At 43.4% G+C, this 27482-nt stretch overlaps 1 protein-coding gene across 2 annotated transcripts in view; it reads left to right on the top strand.

The window, feature by feature from the left end:
- LOC109896409 (chemokine-like protein TAFA-5) overlaps positions 1–27482 on the top strand; it is a 162536-nt gene that overhangs the window by 115567 nt on the left and 19487 nt on the right. For both annotated transcript variants that reach the window (XM_031832032.1, XM_020490664.2), the window contains exon 3: positions 26500–26627. In XM_031832032.1, coding sequence (XP_031687892.1) covers positions 26500–26627 — 128 coding nt within the window. The remainder of the gene's footprint in view (positions 1–26499; positions 26628–27482) is intronic.

A 27482-nucleotide genomic window follows, 5' to 3' on the forward strand; every position in this document is an offset into this window, starting at 1 on the left:
GCTCGGTCTGGGAGTAGCAGGGAGGGAGTAGAGTGGCTCCTGCCGAGTGGTAGGGTAACATTGCCTTTGAATTTGTCCAGGGACAATGGAGCGAGGGAGAATAATACACCTGCCAGTACCGCTCAGCCTCAGGGCACTGACAGGAACATTCTGACCTCCACATAAACACAAAGTGCCATCAGAGCAGAACACTGCCCGGCTATGTGGCTATGCTCCTTACTTTCTCTACCTCTACCTACTCTGTCGGTTTCTAAACCACAGAGATGGGAAAAGGTAAAGGGAATGAGAAGAGGGAAAAAAAGAGAGATTCAATCAATCAAGTGTATTTATAAAGCCATTTTTTACATCAGCAGATGTCACAAAGTGCTATACAGAAACCCAGCCTAAAACCTTAAACAGCAAGCATTGCAGATGTAGAAGCACAGTGACTAGGAAAAACTCCCTAGAAAGGCAGGAGCTTAGGAAGAAACCTAGAGAGGAACCAGGCTCTGTCCTTTTCTGGCTGTGCCGGGTGTAGATTATAACAGTACATGGTCATTTAAGGCCAGATTGTTCTTCAAGATGTTCAAACGTTCATAGATGACCAGCAGGGTCCAATAATAATCACAGTGGTTATAAATGTAAATGTCAGTTGACTTTTCATAGCCAAGCATTCAGAGGTTGAAAACAGTAGGTGCAGGACAGGGTAGAACGTCTGGTGAACAGGTCAGGGTTACCTAGCCACAGGCAGAACAGTTGAAACTGGAGCAGCAGCACGACCAGGTGGACTGGTGACAGCCAGGAGTCATCAGGCCATGATCCTGGGGCTCAGGTCTTCCGGGAGGGGAGGGAGCGAGAGATAATTAGAGGGAGCATGCTTAAATTCACACAGGACACCAGATATAACAGACTGACCTTAGCCCCCCGGCACATAGACTATTGTAGCATAGATACTGGAGACTGAGACAGGGGTGAGTTGGGGGACACTGTGGCCCCGTCCGACAATACCCCCAGACAGGGCAAACCAGGCAGGATATAACCCCACCCACTTTGCCAAAGCACAGCCCCAACACCACTAGAGGGATATCAACAGACCACCAACTTACTACCCTGAGACAAGGCTGAGTATAGCCCACAAAGATCTCCTCCACTGCACGAGCCTGAGGGGGTGCAAAACCGGACAGGAAGATCATGTCTGTGACTCAACCCACTCAAGTAACGCACCGCTCCTAGGGATGGCATGGAAGAGCAGTAGTAAGCCAGTAACTCAGCCCCTGTAATAGGGTCAGAGCCAGAGAATCCCAGTGGAGAGAGGGGAGCCGGCCAGGCAGAGACAGCAAGGGCAGTCGTCGCTTCAGTGTCTTGCCGCTCACCTTCACACCCCTGGGCCAGACTACACTCAATCATAGGACCTACTGAAGAGATGAGTCTTCAATAAAGACATAAAGGTCGAGACCGAGTCTGCGTCTCTCACATGGATAGGCAGACCATTCCATAAAAATGGAGCTCTATAGGAGAAAGCCCTGCCTCCAGCTGTTTGCTTAGAAATTCTAGGGACAGTAAGGAGGCCTGCGTCTTGTGACCGTAGCGTACATGTAGGTATGTACGGCAGGACCAAATCGGAAAGATAGGTAGGAGCAAGCCCATGTAATGCTTTGTAGGTTAGCAGTAAAACCTTGAAATCAGCCCTAGCCTTAATAGTAAGCCAGTGTAGAGAGGCTAGCACTGGAGTAATACGATCAAATTCTTTGGTTCTAGTCAAGATTCTAGCAGCCGTGTTTAGCACTAACGGAAGTTTATTTAGTGCTTTATCCGGGTAGCCGGATAGTAGAGCATTGTAGTAGTCTAATCTAGAAGTGACAAAAGCATGGATACATTTTTCTGCATCATTTTTGGGCAGAAAGATTCGGGATTTTTGCAATGTTACGAAGATGGAAAAAAGCTGTCCTTGAAATATTCTTGAAATGTTCATCAAAAGAGATCAGGGTCCAGAGTATCATCAAGGTCCTTCTAGGAATCTTTGGGTTGTTCGAGAATTTTTTGCACGGCTTTTGATGGTCCTTGGTTGGAGTCTGAGCAGATTATTTGTTATGATTGCAAACATAATAAAATGGTGGTCCATTAGTCCAGGATTATGAGGAAAAACAAATTTATTCCATGGTACAAAACTAGATCCAGGGTATGACTGTAGCAATGAGTAGGTCCGGAGACATGTTGGACAAAATCCATAGAGTCGATGATGGCTCTGAAAGCCTTTTGGAGTGGGTCTGTGGACTTTTCGATGTGTGTATTAAATTCACCAAAAATTTGAATATTTTCTGCCGTGACTACAAGGTCCGATAGGAACGCTGTATACGGCCCAGGAGGGCTGCATTGATTTCATGACTGACTAGAAGTTCAAAAGACGAAAACAGTCATTGTTTTTTGTTGGTAAATTTAAATTTGCTGTCATAAATGTTAGCAACACCTCCGCGTTTACGGGATGCGCGGGGATATGGTCACTCGTGTAACCAGGAGGAGAGGCCTCATTTAACACAGTAAATTCACCAGGCTTGAGCCATGTTTCAGTCAGGCCAATCACATCAAGATTATGATCAGTGATTCATTAATTGACTATGACTGCCTTGGAAGTGAGGGATCTAACATTAAGTAGCCCTATTTTGAGATGTGAGATATCACTTTCAATAATGACAGGAATGGGGTAGGTCTTTATTCCAGTGAGATTGCTAAGGCGAACACCGCCATGTTTTGTTTTGCTTAACCTAGATCAAGGCACAGGCACGGTCTCAATGGGGATATCTGAGCAGATTACACTGACTGTACTAGTGGCAGACTCCACTAAACTGGCAGGCTGGCTAACAGCCTGCTGCCTGGCCTGCACCCTATCCTATCTCATTGTGGAGGTAGAGGAGTTAGAGCCCTGTCTATGTTCATAGATAAGATGAGAGCACCCCTCCAGCTAGGATGGAGTCCGTCACTCCTCAACAGGCCAGGCTTGGTCCTGTTTGTGGGTGAGTCCCAGAAAGAGGGACACTTATCTACAAATTCTATCTTTTGGGAGGGGCAGAAAACAGTTTTCAACCAGCTATTGAGTTGTGAGACTCTGCTGTAGAGCTCATCACTCCCCCTAACTGGGAGGGGTCCAGAAACAATTACCTGATGCTGACACATCTTTCTAGCTGATTTACACGCTATTTACACTCTGACTGTTTCATCCTAACATCATTGGTGCCGACGTGGATAACAATATCCCTATACTCTCTACACTCGCCTTTTTTAGCCTTAGCCAGCACCATCTTCAAAGTAGCCTTTATGCCTGTAGCCCTGCCCCCTCGTATACAGTTTATGATCGCTGAATGATTCTTTTTAAGTTTAATATTGCGCTCAATGGAGTCGCCAATGACTAGGGTTTTCAATTTGTCAGAGCTAATGGTGGGAGGCTTCGGTTTCTCAGACCCCGCAAGGGGTGGGGGAGAGACTTGAGAAGGTTCGGGCTCTGATTCCGACTCGTTGCTTAATGTGGCGAACGGGTTGAAAGTTTCTGTCGGCTGAATGAGCGACACCGGTTGAGTACGCCGATAGCATTTCTTTACAGAAGCCTTGAGAAAATTGTCCAGCTAAGGGGACTGTGCAGGGGGATTTATACTACTATCTTTACTTACTGGTGGCACGGACGCTGTTTCATCCTTTCCTACACTTAAATTGCCTTTGCCGAACGATTGCATCTGAAGCTGTGCTTGCAACACTGCTATCCTCACCACAAGGCAATAGTTATCCTGTATATTATGAGTACAGCGACTGCAATTAGAAGGCATAATATTAATGTTACTACCTAGCTTCGGCTGGTGGAGGTCCTGTAGAACCATGTCCAGATAAAATGTTCGGGGTGAAAAAGTTTAATGAAAACAGTCGAGCGAGGAAAAACTAAGACGTTGGTAAATGTATTAAACGTAAAAACTGAAAAGTTTGGCAGATAGCCAAGTAGCAACAAACAGCACAACCAAACATAGAGAAGGAGAGAAGGAAATGGAGGGAAAGAGTAAAGAGAGAGAAGAGAGAAAGTGCGAGCTAGAGGAAGGAGAGATGGAAAGAGAGATGGAGAGTGAGACCGAATGAGAAAAATAGGAAAAGAGAATCACGAGGGAGCCATCAAGAATCACTTCCACTCTCCATAGTTCTTCATGAGGCGGTCTCAGCTGAGTCATGATTGATTTAGACCATTTGGTTTCGAAAAGTGGATCCCCGAAAACCTCTTTCCCTCAGAAGCCAAATGCCAAATGATTTATCGATTAGGTTGTTTGCAATCTGGTTGGAACAATACCTCTCGCAGTGCATGTTGGACTTCATCATGGAGGTCTCTGAGGTTCTCCACTGCGTCGAGGCCAGATAACAGGCACCTCTCAAGGCCTAAACATCTACTGTGAGGCGGCTGTTATTGACTGTTATGTGTCAAGCACTAAGAGGCTCCATAGGGGACCAGACATAGCTGTAGAAGGAGGGAAGGAAGCCATACAGGTGTGACTGTTTGGGTTCATGCAGTAGAAACCAGACATATGAGGAAAATCTGAGGAAACCGCTACCGAAGTTGTATCAACACATCTCTTGTGCTACTTGCTCATCGAGCACTCTTGAACATTGCTACTCCCCCTTCCGGTATGGGTCCTGGACTTCCTGACGGGCCACCCATAGGTGGTGAAGGTAGGAAACAACATCTCCACTCCGCTGATCCTCACCACTGGGGCCCCACAACGGTGCGTGCTCAGCCCACTCCTGTACTCCCTGTTCACCCATGACTGTGTGGCCATGCACACCTCCATCTCAATCATCAAGTTTGCAGACGACACAACAGTAGTAGGCTTGATTACCAATAATGATGAGACAGCATACAGTGAGGAGGTGAGGGCTCTGGGAGTGTGATGCCAGAAAAACAACCTCAACATCATCAAAACAAAGGAGATGATCGTGGACTTGAGGAAACAGCAGAGGGAGCATCCCCCCTATCCACATCAACGGGACCGCAGTGGAGAAGTTGGAAAGCTTCAAGTTCCTCGGTGTACACATCAATGACAAAATGAAATGGTCCACCCACCCAGACAGTGCCGTGAAGAAGTCACAATAGCGCCTCTTCAACCTCAGGAGGCTGAAGAAATGTGTGTTGTTTGTACACTGAAAGCACGAATCACTGCATTTAACCATGGCAAGGTGACTCTGAACGTGGAAGTGTACAAACAGACCAGCTATGCCCTAAGTAAGGCAATCAAACATGCAAAACGACAGGACAGGGACAAAGTGGAGTCGCAATTCAACGGCTATGACACGAAATGTAGAATGGCTTCAGAAAGTATTCACACCCCTAGACTTTTTACACATTTTACAGCCTGAATTTAAAATTGTTTAAAAAAATGTTGTCGCTGGCTTAGCCACAATACCCCAAAATGTCAAAGTGGATTCTGCTTTTCGAAATGTTTACACATTATGGCAAGACTAAATCAATTCAGGAGTAGAAATTTGCTGGAAAAGTCAATAAATATGTTGCATGGACTCATTCTGTGTGCAGTAAAAGCAATCAAATTAATTGTTTACCTTTGATGATCTTCGGATGTTTTCACTCACGAGACTCCCAGTTACACAATAAATGTCCTTTTTGTTCCATGAAGATTATTTTTATATCCAAAATACCTCTGTTTGTTTGACGCGTTATGTTCAGAAATCCACAGGAAAGAGCGGTCACGACAACGCAGACAAATTCCAAATAATATCCGTAATGTCCACAGAAACATGTCAAAGTTTTTTTAATAATCAATCCTCAGGTTGTTTTTAAAATATATAATCAATAATATATCAACCGCACCTGTCTTTATCAGTAGGAGAGGGAAAGGCAATGGCTGCCCAAACTCGGTTGCGAGAGCAAAACTCATGCGAACACCTGCCGCGATGTTATCTTTCTCGCTCATTTTTCAAAATAAAAGCCTGAAACTATGTCTAAAGACTGTTGACACCTTGCGGAAGCGATAGGAAAAGTAATTTGGTTGATATCCCTTTAAATGGAGCTTAGGCAGGCTATGGAACATGGAGCTTTCAAAATAGAAGCCACTTCCTGGTTTGATTTTCCTCAGGTTTCGCCTGCAATATCAGTTCTGTTATACTCACAGACAATATTTTGACAGTTTTGGAAACTTTAGAGTGTTTTCTATCCTAATCTGTCAATTATATGCATATTCTAGCATCTGGTCGTGAGAAATAGGCCGTTTACTTTGGGAACGTTATTTTTCAAAACATAAAAATAGTGCCCCCTAGCTTCAAGAGATTAACCTCAGGAGGCTGAATAAATGTGGCTTGGTCCCGAAGACCCTCATTAACCTCTACAGATGCACTATTGAGAGCATCCTGTTGGGCTGTAATTGCACCGTCTGCATCCGCAGGGTTTTCCAGAGGATGGTGCAGTCAGACCAATGCATCACCAGGGGCACAATGCCTGCACTCTAGGACATCTAGGAAGGCCAAGAAGATCATAAAGGACCTCAGCCACCCGAGCCACATCCTGTTCACTCTGCTACCATCTAGAAGGTGGAGACAGTGCAATTGCATCAAAGCTGGGACTGAGAGACTGATAGAAGCAATTTATCTCCAGGCCATCAGACTATTAAATAGTCACCAGTACCCTGCTATGAACTTAGTCACTGTTATTAGCCGGCTACCACCCGGTACACTACCCTGCACTTTAGAGACTGCTGCCCTATGCACATAGTCAATCAATCAATCAAATGTATTTATAAAGCCCTTCTTACATCAGCTGATGTCAAAAAGTGCTGTACAGAAACACAGCCTGAAACCCCAAAAAGCAAGCAATGCAGTTGTATAGTTATTGAACACTGGTCACTTTAATAAGGTTTACATACTGTTTTACCCACTTCATATGTATATAGTGTATTCTAGTCAAGGCTCATCCTACAGTATATAACTACTGCTGTAAACACATGTTCTATTCATATATTGTCCATACAGAATACACACCATACTATACATATATATGTTTATATTCCAGACTCTGACATTGCTCGTTCTAATATTTATTTTATTTTGGGGATTTGTGTCTATTGTTTTGTATTGTTCAGTATCACTGCACTGTCTGGAGCTAGAAACACAAGCATTTCGCTGCACCTGCGACAACATTGGCAAAATATGTTTAAGTGACCAATTTTATTTTATTTTATTTATACCCCACAGTTAATATTTGCTGTATTTTTATTCCTCTAACAGACAGCCTGGGCTTAATCACCTGCATCACAATTACAATTACCATCAAAACACCCTCAATCCCTTCCTGACCTGAGCGGTGTTGTTCTCAATCGATGTGGAAAGAAATCGGTCAGAAATCGCAGATCGGGAAAGTCATAACCAGACTTCTTCATAACCAGAGTTCTCTTCTTCCTCTTTTTAGCATCAACAAAAATGGGGGCCGTTGTTTCCCTAACCTTTCCTATTGATCAAAACTGATCTTTCTAAATGTCACGTTAAAACTCGTTGGCTTACTCAGAGCTACAGGCATTATCTGGTCTGCTACACACACACACATACACGCACACACACATACGCACACACTCATACATGCATTGCATGCAAAAACACGCCGGCCCGTACGCAGACACACACACGCACACGTACACTCTCAGTGCTTCTAGGCGTCCATTGGGATAATTACAAGAGGTCATCTTGGTGTGGTGGGCATATCCAATTAGCCTAATTAGCCATTGATGGTGTGTCTGTGGGTCTCTGCCACATTAGCCAAGTTTTAATCAGTCTGTTCTTCTTTTTCTGTGTCCGTCTACTGCTCCTGTTCATTAACCTCAATGGGCCTTTCAGAGATTCAGACAGAGACATTGACAGAGGGCTTCAGAGGGAAGGAATATTGAAGTAGTTGGACTTGAGTGGAAAGTTTTGAGATGTTTCTTTAGCTCCCGAGTTCTCCCGATAACTTTGACAGTCAAGATAAAAATAGGATAATAGCGAAACATGTTATAGCTTTTTCTTTGTGCTTAGTGACGCACTACTGCTGTGTGTGCCTGGGTGCGTGCGTGTTTTATTGCATGCGTGTGTGTGTGTTTGTATGTGTTTGTGTCCACGAATCAGATCAGGTTTTGATCTTTAACTGAGCAATTTCCAAGCAGGGGGGAATGATGAATTCTGATCCATTCTGACTTACGCAGCAAAAACATCAGGGCGAAGTTAAAGATCAGAAATCGACATTGACATCAGTGCTGGCTGGGGATGCACAACACAACAGCAATCATGACAGCTACATACAGACCTTAATGCTCTCCCTCCATGTGGTGCTGCACACCTAACACACACATGAAATCAAATGTTATTTGTCACATGCGCCGAATACAACAAGTGTAGACTTTACCGTGAAATGCTTACTTACAAGCCCTTAACCAACAGTGCAGTTCAAGAAGAAGAAAATATTGACCAAGTAGTCTAAAATAAAAAGTAATAATAAAAGTAACACAATAAGAATAACAATAACGAGGCTTTATACAGGGGGCACCGGGTCAGTGTGCGGGGAAACAGGCTAGTTGAGGTAATCTGTACATGTAGGTGGGGACGAAGTGTCTATGCATAGGTAACAAACAAACAGCGAGTGTACAAAAGGGGGGTGGGGTTCAATGTAAATTGTCCGGTGGCGATTTTATGAATTGTTCAGCAGTCTTAAGGCTTGGGGGTAGAAGCTGTTGAGGAACCTTTTGATCCTAGACTTGGTGCTCCGGTACCACATCCCCTCACACATATACACACACACACACACACACACACACACACACACACACACTGCTTCCCTCCTCATTCATTGTCTCAATCGAGGCTGTGCTGATCTCTGCGTCGGCCATCAGTCACAGAACCCGTCTTAACTGGGTCAAGACTGCTGGGGACCCGGGAAACCAGTACCTCCTCTTCGTTTCTATCATCCTCTCTGACTCTGACAGGACCGTCAGCGGCTCTCGGTTACAGCTGAAGCCGGGGAATCACTCACAGTTAATAGAGACCCTAGGAATTCAGAGCGGAGGAGGAACATGGAACGTTTAACCGTTTAACCGTTGATACTTTTGTAATACGCAGTGCTGCCTGGAATTACAGCCAACTGTACAGGAGCAGTTTCACCTAATTAATGTGCAACCAGAGGGGAAAAAAACTCGAGACCACCTTTACTCCACACATAGAGACACATACAAGCTCTCCCTCCCCCTCCATTTGGCAAATCTGACCATAATTTTATCCTCCTGATTCCTTCTAACAAGCAAAAACCAAAGGAAGCACCAGTGACACGGTCAATTAGAAAGTTGTCAGATGAAGCAGATGCTAAGCTACAGGACTGTTTTGCTAGCACAGACTGGAATATGATGGAATTTGATTAAGAACAGAAAATGTTCAGTAACAGATTGGAGAGATTTTAGAAATTGAAATTTTGGATATCAAACTTCATCAGGAATAGCGTATCTTCTGATCTAGAGAAGTAACCGTCTTGCTAAAATCCAATGATGAAGCTACTTGAGTGGAATATCAAACATAAAAATTTTTCATTTTGTTTTCATTCTTGTAGCAACTGAAGATTTCAGAAGGTAATAGTCACTGAAAAAAGGCACCCCACACTCTAAAAAAAAGGTTATTGAGGAGGTCTTTCTCAGGGGTGAGGGTGATATGTGTAACACATTTTTTTCATATTAGGAAGGGTTCTTTACTTCTGTAATGGTAGTGAAGAACCATCCTGATTTTGCCCTCTCCACAATGTTTTCCTTTATGTCATGAAATGCTACACTGTTAAAAAAAATCTGTAATTTTACCATACACTACAGGCTACTGGTCCCAGTGAAAGTATGGTAAATAACAAGTTACAGAATTTTGTGTATTTCTGCCAACCGTCAGTGGAAGTGTTGTACCAGTTTAAGTGTTTGATGGTTATCTTGTCAAAGGTTGAGCAAATCTTCTAACTCTGTCAGTGCTGTAATCTTTGTAAGAGCATTTGTGACAATAAAGAGCTGCACTGTTAAGCAGTTACTTTGAATTTCAAAGTAACTTAATATCAGTTATTTGCCTGTATTTTGCAGCCAGGTCGCCCATGATACAAGTCAGTATTTGATATCCATCCATGTCTAAGGAGGTCAGGAGATTATGTGGAAACTGGCCACTAGGGGCAACACTGAGCACTGTTACCTTCAAGTAGGTTTCGGTTTTGATACATTGTTGTCGGCAGGGATGGTGGCTGGGCACAAGCAGGTGCCAAAGTTTGCATGTTTAAAACCAGAGATAGAAAGTCAATTTTGTTTTAAGCCTACTCCAAACCTTAACCCTTACCATTAACCATTCAGAGTAAATACCTAACCTTAAGATTTAGGAGTTAATGCCTAAATTTAACCCTAACCTTAAACTTAACCTTAACCCCCTAGAGTCGACCCCCAATCTAAGTAATATAAAAATCCCCATCAAAATCCGTTAGTTTAAGCCACAATGAACAGCCTGATCAACTCTATGCAAAGAAGATGTGTCACGCTGGATCAAATGGAGGTCACACCAGATACTGGCTGGTTTTCTGATCCACACCACTACCTTTTTTAAGGTATCTGTGACCAGCAGATGCACTCTGTATTCCCAGTCATGTGAAATCCAGAGACTAGGGATTAATTTATTCATTTCAATTCACTAATTTCCTTATATGAACTGTAACTCAGTAAAATCTTTGAAATTGTTTCATGTTTCATTTAGATTTTTGTTCAGAGTATATATTACTCTATAGAATATCTTCCACAAACAATATTGCGATATGTAGCTGTAGTAATTTTTCCCCCCATCACTAGTGCTTTGAGAAACTAGTCAAGGATCATATCACCTCTATCCTACCGGTCACCCTAGACCCACTTCAATTTGCTTACAGCCCCAATAGGTCCACAGACAATGTAATCACCATCACACTGCACACTGCCCTATCCCATCTTGACAAGAGGAATACCTATGTAAGAATGCTGTTCATTGACTACAGCTCAGCATTCAACACCATAGTACCTTCCAAACTCATCATTAAGCTTGAAACCCTGGGTCTCGACCCTGTCCTGTGCAACTGGGTCCTGGACTTCCTGACGGACCGCCCATAGGTGGTGAAGGTAGGAAACAACATCTCCACTCTACTGATCCTTAACACTGGGGCCCCACAAGGGTACGTTCTCAGCTCCCTCCTGTACTCCCTATTCACCCACGACTGCGTGGCCATGCACGCCTCCAACACAATCATCAAGTTTGCAGACAACACAACAGTGGTAGGCATTACCAACAACGACAAGACAGCCTACAGGGAGGACGTGAGGGCCCTTGGAGTGTGGTGTCAGGAAAATAACCTCAATGTCAGAAAAACAAAAGAGATGATCGTGGACTTGAGGAAACAGCAAAGGGAGCACCCCCCTATCCACATTGACAGGACAGCAGTGGAGAAGGTGGAACGTTTTAAGTTCCTCTGTGTTCATATCACCGACAAACTGAAATGGTCCACACACACAGACAGGTTTGTGAAGAAGGTGTACCACTACCTCTTCAACCTCAGGAGGCTGAAATAATATGGCTTGTCACCAAAAACCCTCACTAACTTTTACAGGTGCCAATCGAGAGCATCCTGTCGGGCTGTATCACCGCCTGGTACGGAAACTTCACCGTCCACAACCGCAAGGTGGTGGTGCAGTCTGCACAGTTCATCACCGGGTGCAAACTACCTGCCCTCCAGGACACCTGCAACACCCGATGTCACAGGAAGGCAAAAAAGATCATCAAGGATAATTACCACCCGAGCCACTGCCTGTTCACCCCGCTTCCATCTGTCACGCCTTGGTCTTAGGTTTTTGTGTTTTCGTTATATATTTTGGTCAGGCCAGGGTGTGACATGGGTTTACGTGTTGTATTTCGTATTGGGGTTTGTAGTATTTGGGATCGCGGCTGATTAGGGGTGTTGTATAGGCTTGGCTGCCTGAGGCGGTTCTCAATCAGCAGTCAGGTGATTCTCGTTGCCTCTGATTGGGAACCGTATTTAGGTAGCCTGAGTTTCGCTTTGTCTTTCGTGGGTGATTGTTCCTGTCTCTGTGTAGTGTTCACCAGATAGGCTGTATTAGGTTTCACGTTCCGTTTGTTGTTTTTGTATTTATTAAGTTATTTCATGTATCGTCACCTTTTTTCTTCATTAAAGAACATGAGTAACCACCACGCTGCATTTCGGTCCGACTCTCTTTCAACAAACGAAGAACGCCGTTACACCATCCAGAAGGCGAGGTCAGTACAGTTGCATCAAAGCTGGGACAGAGCGATTGAAAAACAGCTTCTATCGCAAGGCCATCAGATTGTTAAACACCCTCCACTAACACAGAGGTAGCTGCCTACCTACAGACTTGATATCATTGTTCACGTTAATAAATGGAACACTAGTCACTTTAATAATGCCACTTTAAGAATGTTTACATATCTCGCATTACTCATCTCATATGTACAGTACATAATGTAGACTGTATCCTTCACTATCTATTCTTTACTATCTATTGCATCTTAGCTGCTCTGTCACTGCTCATCCATATATTTTATACTTATATGTTCTTATCCCATTCCTTTACTATATTGTGTGTATTTGGTTTTGTTGTGGAATTTGTTAGATATTAGGTTTTGTTGTGGAATTGTTAGATATTACCTGTTAGATACTGCTGCACTGCCGGATCTAGAAGCATAAGCATTTCCCTACAATCGCAATAACATCTGCTAACCATGTGTATGTGACTAATACAATTTTATTTTATATGTCATACCGTACAAAGCAAACATCACTGTCCCTTTCATGGTACACGGTTGAATATTGTGAGAGAGGATGTGAAGGTTAGAAATCTCATATCTTTGAAGAAATACAATGTTTAGTGTTCAGCGGTCTTTGTGTATTATGTGGTGAGAATAGGGAATAAACACGGGTTATGTGGGAAATCTGCCAAGCAAAAGGTTATGCATAATTTATAGTGGATTTGTTTGGTATGGAGAGGTCAATAGAGGCTAAATTGCCTGATTCACACGAGAGAGGAGAGAGAGACAGAGAGAGGGAGGGGGTAGAAAGGGAGGGAAGGAGGGAGCGACAGAAAGAGATAGAAAGACAGAGAGAGGCACCCACAGAGAAGTAGAAGAGAGAGAGAGAGAGAGCAAGAGAGAGAGATGGGGGATTAAGTGTTATGTGTTGTGTCCTGAGGGGGCATTGGTTTAGCCCAGCTTTATACGTTCTTCATTAACAAGTTAAACATCGAGCTGACACATCTGGGAGTCTGAGTGTGAACAGGAACATCATGTAGCACTACGTGTTCTGTGTGCTTTTCATTATTTCTACGTGTACTGGTATGCTATCTTGTTGTTTCTGCCTGTGTGTCCTCTCATAGGAATTATAATTCAAGGATAGCTAATGACTAGGTCCAGTAGTTTTCCCGGACCTTTTCCCGGGCCATATTATACAGCAATCTCTCAACAGTACATGGCTACATATGAACCTGACCAGGGGAAACTCAGAGGACTACCAATAACTTACATTCTATATATTTATACTACCAGTCAAAAGTTTGGACACACCTACTCAGTCCAGGGTTTTTCTATATTTTTACTATTTTCTACATTGTAGAATAATAGTGAAGACATCACAACTATGAAATAACACATATGGAATCATGTAGTAACCAAATTGTGTTAAACAAATCAAAAACCCTTGAGTGTCCAAACTTTTGACTGGTACTGTATATATTATTATATTTTCTTCTGATCATGTAAAGTATGTACAACGCATTACACATAATGGCTTGATATAGAAAATAAAAAAAACAGAATAGCAAAATGTTTCAATGTTTGGGAAGGAGCAGCCGACGGGGCCTTGGTGTCTGTCTGGTGCAGATGTACTGACGGAGGTCCCAGCAGACCTGAGTTATTATTAAATTATCTCCATCGGCGAAGACTCCTGTTCAGGTTGACATTTCCTCCTCTGGCTTACTGCTTCTTCAGGCTATGTTTGTGCGTGTGTGTTTGAATGGAGGAAATGTCAGAGCACATCTGCAAGTGAACGATACCTCCCATCCCGCTCCACATACTTCCCCCAGTGTGCCTGATGGCTCAGACAACACACACACACACACACACACACACACACACACACAGGCATATGCCGTGGGCACTGGCAGACACCAAGAACATTGGCATGTAAAAAAAAGCCAATTATGCACAAATATGGCAGCTACAAAAACACAGTGGTATGCGACATTGTACAAATATTCCAAAGGCTTGAAATGAAACCTTTGGATATTGAACCACTAGCATCTATAGTACATTTACATCATTGTAACGTAGATGCTGGGAGTCGAGAAGCAGGTGCAGGTGGTAGGCTCCAGCCGCAGGACGACGCCAACCAGAGGGTGATGGTCCCAAGGAAGAGGAGCAGGGGTGAAGATGGAAATCACGGAAGATGTTGGGATCCAGAATGTCCTCCACTGGAACCAACACCGCTCCTCTGGGTCGTACCCCTCCCAGTCCAACAGGTACTGGAGCTGACCCCACGACGTTGGGAGTCCAGTAGGGATCTGACGACATAGGTGGGAGCTCCCTCGACATCCAAGGGGGGCTGAGGTGTGTCGTAGGGGACAGCATCAGCCAGGGGACCAGGAACCACCGGCCTGAGAAGAGAGACATGAAAAGAAGGGGAGATACAGTAGTCACTGGGAAGCTGTAACCTATATGTCACCTTGTTGACCCTACAGAGAACATTGAACAGCCCCACAAACCGGCTCTCAGCTTCTTGCAGGGCAGGCGGAGTGGGAGGTTCCTGGTAGAGAGCCAGACACGATCCCCAGGATAGAACACGGGAGTCTCACTGCAGTGGCGATCTGCCTACTCCTTCTGACAGTGGACGGCGCGCTGGAGTCTCACGTGAGCCTTGCGCAACAATTCTTTGCGCGCCTGAACCACTCAACGGAGACAATGTCCTCCGGAAGGTCACTATGTCAGGAAAACCTGCTGGAATAGTGCATTAGGAGAGCAGTAAGGAGACCAGAGAGAGGGATGAAATGACAGGATTTAGAAAAATCTATTCACAACCACCAAAAAACCGTCAGAGGAGGGGAGATCAGTGACAAAGTCAATGGATAGATGAGACCAGGGACGCTGAGGTAGGAGAAGGGGAAAGGGTTTCCTGGCTGGAGCGTGCCGGGGGGATTTGGTCTGACCACATATGGAGCAGGAGTTGACGTAGTGACAAACATCCTGCGCCAAGGTAGGCCAACAATACTTCTCGGAGATAGATTGGGTAGTGTGAGAAATACCTGGATGTTCAGTGACGACAGCTGTGTGCGCCCAGGTCAGCAGCCAATCCCTTATCCCAGTGGGAACGTAGATGCTCTCAGGAGGGCAGGTAGTGGGTGTGGGCTCCCTATCTAGAGCCACTCCGCCTGCCCTACGTCCCAGACCACTCGAGAGGAAGAGATTATGGGTGCATCCTGGACAGGAACTTCTACCGAATCGTAAAGACGGGACAAGACATCGGCTTTGGTGTTCTTTGAAACTGGGTGATAGCTCGGCGTGAAGTCAAATCTTATAAAGAACAAGGCCCACCTTGCTTGGTGCAGAATCAGCCTCCTCTCTGTCCGTATGTACTCCAGGTTCCGATGGTCGATAAGGATGGCGAATGGGTGGAGCGGCGATGGAGCTGAAGTTCATGATGAAACGGAGGTAGAAGTTGACAAACCCCAAAAACCATTGTAACCCCTTTATGGTGGTTGGGACTGGCCATGACCTGACTTGACCTGATCTTGTTGTGGAATTATCAGAATTTGTTGGTAAAATTTGTAAGATGTTTAATATTCATCAAATGTGTGTAAGTTACTTCTCATAAGAATGTATTTTGTTGTACTATAGTGGTGGCCATTGGCAGTTATCTGTTCTATGTCAGGACTAAGTTGCATGGGCCATATGAGAGGGGAGAGGTCAAAGTGTCATCATGTGTAAACATATCTTTTACTCCCTACTTTTCTCATGGGGGGGAAAGGAGGGTGGAATCATTCTATGCTCCCTCTTTGTTGACCTGTAGGGTCACTCTCCTCTCCGTGAGTTTGTCCAGGAGGTTGTGTTTAGAGTGGGTTGTATATAAATGACAATTTGATATATGCCTGTTGATATGGAGGATTTGGTTTATGGTTCTGAGGTTTGGGAAAGGAGACAAAGCTGAACGATGAATTATGTCTATGCTGTCTGACTATGTGTATCTTTGCTATTAAAAGGAACTCAGTTGCATTGTAAGGGGACTCTCAGAGAATTCACTGGGGAGACACTGAATTTATCTGAGAGTCACAGGATTGTGATAAGAGCTCATATAATTAAAGATGGACTTTTATAACTAACTCTGACGTGTGTGTGTGGTTTGCTCCCATGATTAGGTAAATAGAGGAAATTTCCACGACAATCTACCTTCTTGATGTCCATCTTCACTCCTTGCGGGCTGATTTGGTAGCCAAGGAAGGAAACAGCCTCCTGATGAAACTGGCACTTCTCAGCCTTGACAAACAGGTGGTTAGCCAGGACTACTCGGACGTGAGTGATGTGTAGACCAAGGTAGCCGAGTAGACCAGGATGTCGTCGATATATGACCACCTGGCGTCCGAGCATGTCCCGGAACACCTCGTTGACGAAGCATTGGCTAAGCCACATGGCATCTCCAAGTATTCGTAGTAACCAGACATCGTGCTATAAGCTGTCTTCCATTCATCCTCCTCCTGGAAGCGGATGAGATTGTATGCACTCCGCAGGTCCAATTTGGTAAAGAACCATGGAGCTTTTCGATGGCTGTCGGCACCAATGGGAGTGGGTAACGGTACTTGGTGGTGATTTTATTGAGTCCTCTGTAATCAATACATGGGCGTAAGAGAAGTGGAAGACACCTGCTGACGCAAGTGAAGTGGACATGCGAATGAAAACTTGTTGGAGCGCCTCATGGATGTACTCCTCCATGGCCTGCGTTTCAGCCACCAACAGAGGTTAGATGCGTCTGCGTGGGGGCGCAGAGCCTGCAAGCAGGTCAATGGTGCAGTCCCAGGGGTGATGAGGAGGGAGACAGATGCCGCGGGTTTTGGAAATATACCTCCGTATACCTCCGGGATGTTGGGCTGAAGGGAAACAACGGGACTCTCAACCGACGTGGAACCACAAAGGACAGGGAAGCAGGACCACCGGCTTTCGGGTACCCAGTCTGTGATTTTCATCCTCGGCCTCCCTTGGCTTCTACGCCAGAACCCTTACATCTCATGGTCGAGGATGAAAATCATGATCTTGTGAGTAGATCTGACGATCAAACTGTATGCAATAGCCTGCATTTGACAGTATTCCCTTATTTGCACACATGGTATCACCATACAGTATTTCATATCCTTGATATCAATAATAATAAGATCCTAAGTTGTCACACACACAAGTTTAGCCGTTTAGGCATTTAGCCCATAGGAAAGGAGTGGGGACTGGCAATAGGGCCCAACGTGTTTGTAAATGACTGTGAAATTTAGACACACTACATTTACTTAAAATGGTCTTTGAGCTGTCATTGCTGAGCAGGGGCCTGCTGACAATGCTAATGTGGGAGAGCAGCTGGTAGGCAGAAGGTCAGGACTGGGGACTGAGGGTGACTGAGGGTGAGGATGATGGTGAGGAGTGGTTGGAGGCTTGGGCATGGATTCAGAAAAGGGGACAACTAAGAGATGTGTGTATTAAGTCAGTGTGTGTGTATGATGTAGAAAGACACAGATAACAGAAAGACAGAGAGAGCCATGACATCTTGAAACATTACTTTTGGTGGTACACCATCAGCAGCACTCCAGATGTAGACTTTAACTGCTGATTCTGGCCCTATCAGCTATAAAAGATGGTTCCGAGCTATAATCATGTGAGCAGATCTAGCATCAGTACAGAGACTCCTGCTGTATCCATCCCCATCCTATCCCAGGATTTGGTAGATGAGCATTTCCATGTCCTACCTCTCTCCTTCCTGCCAGCCAGAGCATCACCTCTTCTCTCTGTTAGCCAGGATTTATCACCTCAGACCTATTTGGCTTGTTGACATGAGTGTGATGTACCATTTCACTGAGATAGTGTCCCACCGTGGGTGTAATGATGTTATTCCTCCGTTTATCACCGCCACATGAACTCACCCACAGATACCTTCCCTCAATCAAATGACATCTACTGGACTGGGCTGGGAAGGGAGGAGTGTTTTTATTTCATAACACAGCTTGCCCTGGTTACATGGTATACTGTATAGGCCAATACTGCTGGTAGTCCACATCGAAGGGAAAGCAGTGGAGAAGGCAGTAAGTTTTAAGTTCCTGGGCGTACACATCACAGATAAACTGAAATGGTCCACCCACACAGACAGTGTGGTGAAGAAGGTGCAACAGCGCCTCTTCAACCTCAGGTGGCTGAAGAAATTTGGCTTGTCACACCAAAATCTTGACCAACTTTTAAAGATGCACAATCAAGAGCATCCTGTTGGACTGTATCCGTCTGCTACGGCAAACTACCTGCCATCCTATGACACCTACAGCACCCGATGTCACAGGAAGGCCAAAAAGATCATTAAGGACAACAACCACCTGAGCCACTGCCTGTTCTCACCACTATCATACAGAAGGCGAGGTCAATACAGGTGCATCAAAGCTGGGACCGAGAGACAGAAAAACAGCTTCGAGGCCATCAGACTGTTAAACAACAATCACTAACTCAGAGAGGCTGCTGCCTACATTGAGACCCAATCAGTGGACACTTTAATAAATGGATCACTAGTCACTTTAAACAATGCCACGTTAAATAATGCCACTTTAATCATGTTTACATATGTTACATTACTCATATCAAATGTATGTACTGTATTTTATACCATCTATTGCACGTTGCCTATGTCGCTCGGCCATCGCTCATCCATATACGATATGCACATATTCTCATTCACCACATTAGATTTATGTGTATTAGGTAGTTGTTGGGGAATTGTTAGATTACTTGTTAGATATTACTGCACTGTCGGAACTAGAAGAACAAGCATTTCTCTACACTCGCATTAACATCTGCTAACCATGTGTATGTGACCAATAAAATTAGACTTGATTTTATAGACAGAAAGAAGGAAAGATAGTGTAACAGGAATGCCAGGAGATAGAGAGTAGAATGAATGGCATCAAGACATGTGGAGGGTGTTACAGATGGAGGGTGAATCTGATTCAAATGGTGTTAGATGGCTCATTGAGCTGCTAGTGGTGTGTGGTGTGTGTTGTGCCTGTGTGCGTGCGTGCTTGCAGGTGGTGTGTTAGTGGTGTACTAAATGAGATAAACCATGTGTAGAGTTGTGCCTTGTAATTTAATCCCATGGTCGAATGTTAGCGGAGCAGGGCCCCTTCATCTCGTTGTATCCTAGATTGGCTTATTCATTGGGGCTTACAGGCTATCACAATCATTGTGAGCCTTCCAAACAACCGAGAAGGACCTACAATATTACCATGTCCATGTCACAAATGGCACCCTTTTCCATAATGCTCTGATCAAAAGTAGTGCAATGTATAGGGAATAGGTTGACATCTGGGAGGCAAACCACATTAACCAGACTCCACAATATGTCTTTATCAATTGAGTGTTGTCTGTCTTGGCGAGTCCTTCAGAAAGACTCCCAACATGTTTCCGTTTCACCTGCAGTGAATGGACACTTTCTATTTTTTTCCTTTCTTCCAAGGGCTGAGCTCGATGACTTTTTCTCCTGAAACGTATCCACCAAGAACTGCACCTCAGCATTTTGTATGGGATTGATTGATCTGTCTATGACTGCTAGTGGCTGGCAGGGGCCCTAAATGTAGAGGGTAGTGAGTACAGCCCAGTACATCACTGGGGCCAAGCATCCAGGATCTCTATACCAGGCAGTGTCAGAGGAAGGCCCTAAAAATTGTCAAAGACTCCAGCCACCCTAGTCATAGACTGCACGGCAAGCCATACCGGAGTGCGAAGTCTAGGTCCAAAATACTTCTTATTAATTAACTGCTTCTACCCCAAAGTCATAAGGCTCCCCCCCTTTACGCTTCTGCTACTCTCTGTTTATTATATATGCATAGTCACTCTAATTAGTGTTACTAATATTGCAGTTTTAAGAAAAAAAGTGATAAGTAAAACATAGATAAGGAAAATATAACAGTAATAAATAATTAAAGAGCAGCAGTAAAATAGCAATAGCGAGGCTATATACAGGGGGTATCGGTACAGAGTCAATGTGCGGGGGCACCGGTTAGTCGAGGTAATTGAGGTAATATGTACATGTAGGTAGGGATAGGCGTCCCGTCAGTGGGACAGTTGTATATCATGCAGTGCCTTGTGTCACGATCACAGATTTTAGAGAAACAACAAATGTTGGTACATATGTTGGTACATAGTGTCTTATATGGGCAGAAAGCTTATATTCTTGTTAATATAACTGCACTGTCCAATTTACAGTAGCTATTACTGTGAAAAAATGCCATGCTATTGTTTGAGGAGAGCTCCTAACAACAAAACACTTTTTTCACCACAATAGGTTTGATAAATTCACCTCTGAAGGTGAAATGTGTACTTACATTCTGAAATCTTGCTCTGATTTATCATCCGAAGGGTCCCAGAGATAACATGAAGTGTTGTTTTGTTAGATAAAATCCTTTTTCATATCTTAAAAAGGCCCATATAGCATGCACAATCGATTTTGCATTTCCACACATTCTATTTGCAAAGTAAGGAATCTGTGACAATCTAACCCTAAACGTTGTTTCAACCAGTCAAATCATGTTCATATGTATTCCTCAGAGATCCTAGAACGTAACCAGACTTCACTTTATCATTAGGGGTGTAGTATATCCTATATCTGAGAGCAACGCCTTCATGGCACGCTGATGACGCGAGCGCGGTCTTCACTTGAACGACTCTGACTTTGTCAAATAAGCACCAATCGGGGCCAAACAAAGCTAGCTAGATAGCCAATTAGCTGGGCTTTACGGGAATGTCTGGAAACCCTGTATCTGTCATAAAATGTAGCTACTAACCTTGTGCGACTGCATGCCTTTTACTTTTGGACAAGAATTATAAGAATATTCAGAGTTATGAAGTTATGCAAATGTTGAGCTTATATAATGGCTGCTAATACTGGAAAAGCTCAATCAAAGTCCAAGTATACAGATTTTAATATGAATGCAAATGTCTCCCTCACGATTTGCCCAAATGTACCTGGGTGACTTCACACTAAATGTCATGTAGTTCGCTCATACTTCAAGTTATCCGTCTGAAACTTTGCACACACACTGCTGCCATCTGTGGACACCATCGGAATTACAACCACGGTAGTAGACGGTAGTACAACGGTAGTAGAAATATCGGTTGTTTTTTTTCTTTGTATTTTCTTCTACCAGATCTATTGTGTTATTCTCCTACATTCAATTCACATTTCCACAAACTTCAAAGTGTTTCCTTTCAAATGGTAGCAAGAACATGCATATCCTTCCTTCAGGGCCTGACTCCAGTTAAGTTTGGTATGTAATTTTAGGCGAAAATTGAAAAAAAGAGGGCTATCCCTAAAAAGTTGGGCTTGTAAGTAAGCATTTCACTGTAAGGTCTACAACTTTTGTATTTGGGGGCATGTGACAACTACAATTTGATTTGAATGTGAATGTGCGTGTGAGTGTGTGTGTGTGTGTGCATGTGTGTGTATTCTTGTGCATGCGAGCGAGTGTGCATGGATGTGAATGTGAAGCAAGAGAAGCCTGTCCTGTGGCATAATTGATTGCTCTTGTGTGGTCATTGTGTGAACAACCACAGCACAGGGAGCGAAAGTGACACGACGCAATGTGAAAACAGGCCTAAAGCAGATCCCATTGAGCCTTGATTACTGTTGCTCTACATTTCTCTATTAGATCCAACGTTAGGACTGATTAGGCCTTTTGTCTGAAGGCGTGTTATGTTACGACACTCCTGAGTTGATTGTTGAGCTGTGTTCAAGTGTTCTTTGTGTTTATACAATTAGCTTATTACAAAGGAACATTTCAGAAGTAAAAAAAGAATTACATCGAATGCAGAATGTGGCAATGAGAATCATCAGTGTTTTGCAACGTTTAATCTTAGAATGACATTCATCATTATAAAGCTTCACATAACATATTTTTTTAGAGTACATTTGTTTAATCTAGTCTCATGAGTAGGAGGGAACTGCTTCTATGATCTATGCTCGATTCTAATATATATTCAAGGTGACCTCAGTAAATTATAGGCACACAGCAAATTCTCCCGTGTTAACTTAAAGCAACACTGAACAGTTATTCTGAAAAGTACTTTTTCTCTCATGACTAAATACATTCTGAGTGGGCAGGGAGCTTATATTCATGAGCTCGCCTTGACTGACAGCTTTTTGAAAAGCCTATGTCAAGCAACTTGGATGCAGTGAGCAGTGTTGCAGTAAAAGCATCTCAAGCAAATTTGGTGATAAGCACATTGAAATTGCATCAATTTTCTCTCTAATATATATATATATATATAAATATATATATACATATATATACACACTGCTCAAAAAAATAAAGAGAACACTAAAATAACGAATCCTAGATCTGAATGAATGAAATATTCTTATTAAATACTTTTTTTCTTTACATAGTTGAATGTGCTGACAACAAAATCACACAAAAATTATCAATGGAAATCAAATTTATCAAACCATAGAGGTCTGGATTTGGAGTCACACTCAAAATTAAAGTGGAAAACTACACTACAGGCTGATCCAACTTTGATGTAATGTCCTTAAAAGAAGTCAAAATGAGGCTCAGTAGTGTGTGTTGGCCTCCACGTGCCTGTATGACTCCCTACAACGCCTGGGCATGCTCCTGATGAGGTGGCGGATGGTCTCCTGAGGGATCTCCTCCCAGACCTGGACTAAAGCATCCGCCAACTCCTGGACAGTCTGTGGTGCAAGGTGGCGTTGGTGGATGGAGCGAGACATGATGTCCCAGATGTGCTCAATTGGATTCAGGTCTGGGGAACGGGCGGGCCAGTCCATAGCATCAATGCCTTCCTCTTGCAGGAACTGCTGACACACTCCAGCCACATGAGGTCTAGCATTGTCTTGCATTAGGAGGAACCCAGGGCCAACCGCACCAGCATATGGTCTCACAAGGGGTCTGAGGATCTCATCTCGGTACCTAATGGCAGTCAGGCTACCTCTGGCGAGCACATGGAGGGCTGTGCGGCCCCCCAAAGAAATGCCACCCCACACCATGACTGACCCACCGCCAAACCGGTCATGCTGGAGGATGTTGCAGGCAGCAGAACGTTCTCCAGGGCATCTCCAGTCTCTGTCACGTCTGTCACATGTGCTCAGTGTGAACCTGCTTTCATCTGTGAAGAGCACAGGGCGCCAGTGGTGAATTTGCCAATATTGGTGTTCTCTGGCAAATGCCAAACGTCCTGCACGGTGTTGGGCTGTAAGCACAACCCCCACCTGTGGACCACCCTCATGGAGTCTGTTTCTGACCGTTTGAACAGACACATGCACATTTGTGGCCTGCTGGAGGTCATTTTGCAGGGCTCTGGCAGTGCTCCTCCTGCTCCTCCTTGCACAAAGGCGGAGGTAGCGGTCCTGCTGCTGGGTTGTTGCCCTCCTACGGCCTCCTCCACGTCTCTTGATGTACTGGCCTGTCTCCTGGTAGCGCCTCCATGCTCTGGACCCTACGCTGACAGACACAGAAGTGTGATTGACTTGGAGTTACATTGTGTTGTTTAAGTGTTTCCTTTATTTTTTTGAGCAGTGTTTATATCCCCCATTTGGCATGTCACTTGTGATGCTCTTCACAGCAGCACTGACAGATGTGTTCACTTGACAACTGCGTCAGAGTTTTGAACCACCCTCCCTCCTTTTGTTCCATGCTGGCTGATAACCTAGCTAGCAAGCAACTAGCTAACACCAGACACTGATGAAAGGGGAGACATATCTTTGCCATAGAGGAATAGGGTAATCTTTTAATTGTGTACTGAACAAAAATATAAACGCAACATGTAACAATTTCATTTTCTTTACTGAGTCACAGTTCATATTAGGAAATTACATGACTTGGCCCAGGTGCTGCAATGGGTGGGCACCATTGGTGGGCCCCACAAAAGGGCTTTATTACAGAAAAAAATACTCCTAAGCACCCCCCTTTTTGTCCCCAGCACAAGGTGCGCCTGTGTAATGATCATGCTATTTAATCATCTTCCTGATATGCAACACTTTTCATTTGGATGGATTATCTTGGCAAAGGAGAAATGCTCACTAACAGGGATATAAACATGGAACATACAGTGGTTTGTCCTTTAAAAGTTGCAGCATACTGCAGCACAGCTTGCTGGTGCCGCAGAATTCTATAGCACGTTATTTAAGTGCCAACCACCGGTACCAAAGTAGCACTAACTAGCACCGGTGCTAGTTAGTGCTACGTTGACCACCAGAGGGCATCTTTGAGAAGCATTTGATAGCCTTCAATAGTGGCTGTACTAGAGAATTTTTAAAAAAATTGTAAGAACATTGTATATGGGAATGATTTTAAGAAATGTTTCTTAATTCATTTGATTATTATTATGGTTTTCTATTCCAAGAAAAAGTAAAAACCCTCTGGGTTTCCATTAGGATGGAACGGAAAACATTTAGCTTCCCTGATGGGGAGGAAGGAGTAGGCTGTCTTTGTATATAAGAATGTGTTCTTAACTGATTCCGTATGTGTTATTTCATAGTTGCGATGTATTCTACAATGTAGAAAATAGTAAAAATAAAGAAAACCCTGGAATGAGTAGGTGTGTCCAAACTTTTGAGGCCATCATGACGTTTTGGCTAGAGAAATTGACGATGCTACAATGCAACAAATACACTGATCATCTCAGCAAGTTTTTTTTTACCCGTGGTCATGGAGCTGGGTGGAAGTGCAACTAAAATGTAGTTTAAATAACCATCTGCATTTTGAATTATTTGTTCTAGTTATTTTATTAAAGAAAGTATAAAGATGTTCATGAAGAAATAGTGTACTGCTGTTTTAAGTGTAACACTTCAGAGTACTTATGCATCGAATACATTGCAGGTAGGGGGATGTTCACACGGGATGTTCACACCTACAGTAGCCAGGCTATAAAGAGTCTATTGTCCTGCTAATCGGGCTACAAGTTTTTGAAAACCTGTTTTCAAAATGTCACCAGCTGTCCATCACTACTGTAAATAAAAACACGGCATCTTGTTTACATCTTGTTTACATTCTTTGTTGTAACCAGTGTCACAAATCATTTGTATTTACCTTTCCAATTACTTTCAGAGTTTGGGATTAATTTGATTAATATTATGGTGTCTATATTCCAAGAAAAACGAAAAACCCTCTGTGTTTCCATTAGGATGGAACGGAAATATATGGCACTGTACAACGTGACGGTCGGGAGTAGGCTACACAGTACTGGGCTAGTTAAAGAGCTTAAGAATATCCGTGTTGTGCGCAGGGACCGGGGTTCAATTCCCTGACGGGGGAGGAAGGAGTAGGTTGTCCTTGTAAATCATTTGTTCTTAACTGACTTGCCTAGTTAAATAAAGTTTACACTAAGAGCATAACATTTCTACACTATAATTTTAGTCTGAGATTCAGTCAAAATAATACATCTAATTGATTTATTACCCTCCATTGACCCCAATATATACATTAATTATGCATGTAAAGTAATCAATAAGTTCTAGTATGGCAACATGAATAAGTGTATTTCAAGCTAGAATCCAACAATGGGAATATTTTACTCTCCACAGAGTAAAACTGACACAATCACACTCTCACACTCAACACTGGTTATTAGCAGGTTATTAACACCAATGCTGGGTTTCTTTTATACCACTGCGTGTTCATTTAACATTTGAATCAACACGAGAATTATTCAACTGAAAAATCAAAACTAGATAACACTGGCCACATTGCTGTGTATGGATCAAAACATATGTATCTTTCTTGCATATGGTTTACTACTAGATCTGAATATCATAGGTGTCATGACAGATTATGGCAATATATTTCAGTGTAACAATTCACCCTCTGTGTTTTGTTTGTCTCCCATTGCTTCACAATCTCATTTACAGATGGAAAATAAATATCTCCCTCTATAGATGTCTATCTCCCTCTTTCCCTCTCCCTAACACTTTCTCTCTCTGAAGGCCAGTTGAGGGTTATTTAATAGTTAATATGATCTTGCCATATATCCAGAAGGATACTATTTGTAGTGCCTCAATCAATTGAGTTTAAAGAACCAAAATAGCATCTGAAAATAATATCAATACCTGCTTATTGTTTTAAACACTGAGACTGTGTTTTGACCCTTCCGAATGAGGTTAACCATGTCTCTCTATTTCTCCCTTTCTATCATCCTCTCTCCCTCCCTCCCTCCCTCACTCCGCAGCTAGTATCGTCCGGACGAAACAGTGGTGTGAGATGGTCCCATGTTTGGAAGACGAGGGCTGTGACCTGTTAATCAATAAATCTGGATGGACTTGTACACAACCAGGAGGCAGAGTCAAAACCACTACAGTGAGTTTTATTTACAGAATGTATATTCATTATCACTATGTTTGAAAGCACATTGTGGAATTAGAATGAACAGAATGTTAACTTGAATAGGTATGTAAATTGTAGTCATTCTAATTCCATCAACCACCAATGTGTAGCCTCAACCCAGTGTGAACCTTTTCTCACTCACTCACTAACCACACCACAAGCCATGACTTGGCTCCCAAATCAGTTTGGATCCCGACAGTTCCACAGTTCCATCCCAGAATTAGCTACACTAGCTGGCAGCAGACAGCAGAACGCTCATATTAATGAATCCAACCCCATCCACGTACAACTAAGCAAGCGTACTTAAAACGCTTCTCCGCTCCCTCCTACTTCTCCCCAACAACACAGTGGTTTGTTTACCTGTTCATCGCTCGCAATTAGTTTGAATTAATGTTCCCTCTTAAACCTAATGACTGGTGGATGGAGGTGGATGGAGTCTTCACGGCAGGCATTTTGGGGAGAAAAATAGCCTCCCTCCCTCGCTTCACTCACGTACACACTGTAAGACTTTATGTAATTTCAACAGTAAAAACACTAAAATTACATTAAAATACCTTAAATGTGTTTTACAGAATTGATGCTCTGGATTGCACTGCATTATGGGTAAAATGCTGAAAAATAATAATTGTTGTAATGATTAGGCTTTGCTGTACCACAGCCTCTCAGTGCCATAGTGAATAAACACACATATTCGTAACCATTATGTTTGCACCATTACTACAGAGAAAACAGCTTGTTTCTAGCCCAAACAGTTCAAAAGATATGACCCATAATACAGGCGCAATGGGTTTTTTTCTATGCGGCAATGTTAAAAAAATATTGTTGTTT

This window comes from Oncorhynchus kisutch, linkage group LG9, assembly GCF_002021735.2.
Source record: "Oncorhynchus kisutch isolate 150728-3 linkage group LG9, Okis_V2, whole genome shotgun sequence".
Lineage (NCBI taxonomy): Eukaryota > Metazoa > Chordata > Actinopteri > Salmoniformes > Salmonidae > Oncorhynchus > Oncorhynchus kisutch.